This window comes from Beta vulgaris, chromosome 6 (genome assembly GCF_026745355.1).
Source record: "Beta vulgaris subsp. vulgaris cultivar EL10 chromosome 6, EL10.2, whole genome shotgun sequence".
NCBI classification, from domain to species: Eukaryota; Viridiplantae; Streptophyta; class Magnoliopsida; order Caryophyllales; family Amaranthaceae; genus Beta; species Beta vulgaris.
Window position 1 is genome coordinate 54,683,070 of NC_079207.1, and position 4,696 is coordinate 54,687,765.

The 4,696-nt window shown below is 40.5% G+C and overlaps 1 protein-coding gene across 1 annotated transcript; it reads left to right on the top strand.

Moving 5' to 3' along the window:
- Positions 1-255: 255 nt before the first annotated feature.
- LOC125498547 (uncharacterized) lies at positions 256-4,696 on the top strand. Its single transcript, XM_048646775.1, has 3 exons — positions 256-574; positions 818-2,325; positions 4,544-4,696. Exons 1-3 carry the CDS (start codon positions 256-258, stop codon positions 4,694-4,696), a joined length of 1,980 nt encoding a protein of 659 aa, XP_048502732.1.

The window sequence follows — 4,696 nt, forward strand, 5'->3', positions numbered from 1 at the left end:
GATGGTTCCCATATGTTTAGATTAGTCCAAAAATGTAAACTCTTAAAAGAAAAATCTAAAGTGTGGAACAAGTTTCAGTTTGGAAATGTTTTCCGTCAATTAAGAAAAGTGGATGCTATGTTGAAATCTCTCCAAGATGATATTCTAGCTAATCCCCTAATTGTTGATTTACTCAAAAAACAAGACTTATTTCTCAATAAACGCACTTCTCTATTATCATTTAGTAGTGATTATTGGAAGCAAAAAAGCAAAACTATGTATTTAACTTTAGGTGATTCCAACTCATCGTATTACCACACTCATGCCTCAATTCAAAAAAACAGGAACCAAATTCGTAGTTTCGTGTTGCCAAATGGTGACCAAATCACTAATCCAAATGCAATTACCCAGGCATTAACTGATGCCTTTGTTAATCGCTTTTCGTCAGATGATAGAGTGACTTTTGATAGTGATCACGATTTTGCTCTTCTGGATCCAATAATTTCGGTTGCGGATAACAATTTTTCAACATCAACCGTATTGGAGGATGAAATTAAAAATGATGTTTTTGATTCATCCCCAGATAAGTCCCCTGGTCCAGATGGCTTCCCTCCTTTTTTCTTTTAGAAATACTGGACTCTGGTAGGAAATAGTGTAATTAGAACGGTTCAAGCTTTCTTCTATTCTGGAAATCTTCTAAAAGAAATAAATCATACTTTTTTGGCTTTAATTCCAAAACTTGATAATCCTTCTACTGCAAATCATTTTCGCCCTATTAGTTTATGTCAGACTATCTATAAAATTATTTCTAAAGTTATTACCTCTCGTTTAAAAACAGTTTTGGGACAAATCATTCATCCTCTCCAGGGAGCTTTTGTGCCGGACCGTCTTATTCAAGACAATATCTTGATTGCTCATGAAGTATTTCAGGCTTTTCGGTCAAAGTCTGGTCCTAATGGATGGATAGTTATTAAGTTGGACATGGAGAAAGCGTACGATAGATTAGAGTGGAGTTACATTTTCACCACCCTTGATAAACTAGGCTTCTCGCCTATTTGGATCGGATGGATTGAGGAATGTATTTCTTCTTCTTCCTTTTCAGTGTTAGTCAATGGGGTGCCTGGTGAAAAATTCTTCCCATCCCGTGGTATCCGTCAAGGGGATCCTATCTCCCCTTACCTGTTTATTTTATGTGCGGAGCTTCTCGCAAGATTGCTCTCTTCTGCGGCCAATAGCCCAACGAAACCGGTAGGAGTGCCAGTTGGTAAAACTGGTATTCGTGTCCCTTTTCTGACATTTGCGGATGATACAATGATTTTTGCCAAAGCTAATAACTATAGCTGTTTAGTCATTCGACAGATTCTAGATAAATATTGTTCAATGTCAGGGCAAATGGTAAACTACCATAAATCAGCTTTTCAATGTACGGGAAATGTCCCTGCTAATGAAAAAAGAGACTTTGCGAACATTTTGGGAATGATTGAATCTAACTCTTTGGGAGATTATCTGGGTTGCCCCGTAATCACCTCTAAGATGACGAAAGAAACTTTTACTCCAGTTCTTAATAAAACTATAAACCAACTTCCCAAATGGAAAGCTAATACCCTCTCCCAGGCAGGTCGCTCGGTCCTCCTCCAGTCTAACCTTGCTTCAAAGTCCAATTATCAGATGCAAAGTTTCCTCCTTCCTAAGCATATCTTGGAGAATCTTGATAAAACATACAAGATTTTTTTCTGGAATAAGGACCATTTAAATAAATCTCCTAATCTGATTGGTTGGGAAAGAATATGTAAACCAAAGGCTGCAGGAGGGTCAGGTTTTCGTACAGCGGAAGTTTCTAATCATGCCCTCCAGATGAAGCTTCTTTGGAGAATTATCAAAGATGATAATAATCTTTGGGTTTGTCTTGTTAGAAAGCATTATATTAAGAATTCCAACCTCTTTACTATTAAAGTTTCAAAGTCTGCCTCTTGGCAATGGCGGAATCTTTTAAGATTAAGAGACACGTTCAAAAAAGGACTAAGATGGCATCTTGGGGATGGTAAAAGTATTAGATTTTGGTCGGATAATTGGGTTTTCCAATACCCTCTTAGCTCTATCATTGTTCCTACTCCGAGGACTGAGACCTACTTTGTTGACCATTGTATCTTAGATTCAGGCCGGTGGAACACCCAGGTTTTGCTTTCTTTGGTCCCTCCTCACATTGTTGCACATATTGTTTCTATTTATATCCCTTCTGAACCTCAACTTGACTCCCTTATTTGGGGTCTTACGGCTGATGGTGAGTACTCTGTTAAGACTGAGGCTCTGCTTGCCCAAGGTATTCTCCCTGCATCTGCGGAAAAGGTTGAGTATGGGTGGATTTGGGGTCTCCCTATTCCTCCTAAAGTCAAAAATTTCTTGTGGAAGGCTTGTAATGATGCAATAGTAGAAAAAGGACGATTTGTGTCGCCCCATTTGCGTCGCATGAAAGGCAAAACGACGCAAAACATCACTGCATAAGCACCAGATACGAGCTATATGTGTCGTACCCTATTGATGTGCGACGCATATAGCCCATGTGCGTCGGACATTGAGGCCCATCCGACGTACATCCCTGCATTCAGGTGACAAATTTTTAAGCGCTAACTGCATCGCACTTTAGCAATGTGCGTTGCAAAAGGCTCATGTGCGTCGGACCCCTTGGCCCATCCGACACACATCAGCCAAACGCCCAAACCTAGCGCCTTTTAAATTTCCGCTCAAACCCCCCAAACCCTAAAACTATACAAAGCGTCTCTCAACCCCCCCCCCTCTCTCACCCTCTCTGAACAGCGAACCCTAAAATTTCCGCTCCCTTCAATCTCCTCTCTCCCTCCTAAATTCCTCAATCTCCTCTCTACTGCTGCCTCGCCGCATCTTGCCTTTCTCTCTCCTCGTTGCGCTGGTCGTTGACACTCTCTTTCTCTCTCTTCGTCGTGCTACTTCGTGGACACTCTCTTCTCTCTCCTCGTCGCGCTGGTTCGTTGCTCTGGTTCGTTGGCGCTCGTTCATCAGCATTAGTTCGTCGACACTTGTTCGTCGATTGTTGCTGTTCACTGCTTTATTATGTTGTTTTTTAGGATTTTTAGAGCATTTATTTTTTGGATTAACGAATTGTTGCATCAATTCATGTTGTATTTCTACATTTTTTTCAGATCTGCATGCTTCTTTTCTCAATTTTTTGTTGCTGTTGTTTATTCTTCACTTTGTACATGTTTTCGAATTTTCAGTTATTTCTGTATCTTCTAAACATATTTTAGCTTACCATTTTTTATATATTTTTTTTCGCCTTTTAAGAATAGTAATTTAGAATTGATGATGTTGGTGTGAGTATCCATCTTGTTGTATCTATTCTGTTTTAGTTTAGTTTATGTATCTGTTTGTTGTTCAGTTCAACAAATTTTATTTTATTTTGTCAAAAAATCGCAAATTTGAGTCGTGTATTGAGCCTTATGCGACGCAAATGATGTTTTTTTAAAAAAAAAAAATCATTTTGCGTCGGATGTGGTACTATATCCGACGCATATCTTCCTTTTTTGTGGGTGGAAAACAAGGTTGTATAAGACATGTGCGTCGAACAACACCACATGCGTCGCAAATGGTTTACGATTTGCGTCGGACCCCATCCGACGCAGATCCTCTATCTGTAATTTGCGTCGAGACCTGTGCCGTCGGACCTATGTGCGACGCAAATAGGGGTCCTAGGTCCGACGCAAATCGTCCTATTTCTAGTAGTGACGGTCTTCCGATGAAAACTCGGTTAGAAAGAAGTCATATCTTCCTCCCCCAACAATGTGTGTTTTGTAATAATGCAGGTGAGTCGATTGGTCACCTTTGTTTTGAGTGCCCTTTCACTAGTGATGTTTTTCATCATCTTAATCCTACTTTTCATTGGCCGATTCCTCCTGTGTGCCTCCAAACTTTGAATCTTTCCTGTTTTCGGACGGCTTTGGAAGCCTGCCATAGTGTTTCCTCGAAAGTAGAGATAGTAAAATTCTCCTTTGTCTGGTGGTTTGTCTGGTATTTTAGGAACAAGCTTATTTTTAATAATGAAGTGGTCTCTTCTAGGAGGGCTAGTTTCATTATTAGCTCTTATGTTTTGTCCTGGGATAAGGCTCTCTTTGGAGATCTAGTTGGGAGCTCCATTTCTGAGGGGCATAGAAAGATTGGCGCTCCTTAGAGGTCTGGGTCTGCTTTGATTTGGTCCCCGCCTGCTTCAGGTCTCTTCAAGCTAAACTTTGATGGCTCGAAACTATCCAATGACAGTACTGCCTTAGGGTTTGTTATTCGAAATTCGGATGGAGAAGTCTTGATTGCTGGTGGTAGGTCGTTAGGCTGCCACTCCTCTATTCTCCAGGCGGAGGCCTGGGGGATGAAATAGGGTCTTGTGGCGGCTCTTTCGCTTAATATTTCTAACCTTACCATTGAGGGTGACAATTTGGCGGTGATTAACGCTGTGAGGAAAATTTGGAAAGTTCCTTGGGAAATTCGTAACATTGTTACTGACATTCATGCTAATATTGTTCGTTTTGATACTTTTCAGGTCCAGCACTGTTTTCGTGAAGCCAACAAGTTAGCCGACTTCATGGCACATTGTGGCCATACTTTCCAGGATCTTCATTATTGTACTCTGCCTTTTGATTTTGATTTATCTCTTTGCATCCGTAAGGATGTTTTAGGTTGGCCTCCTCATTGA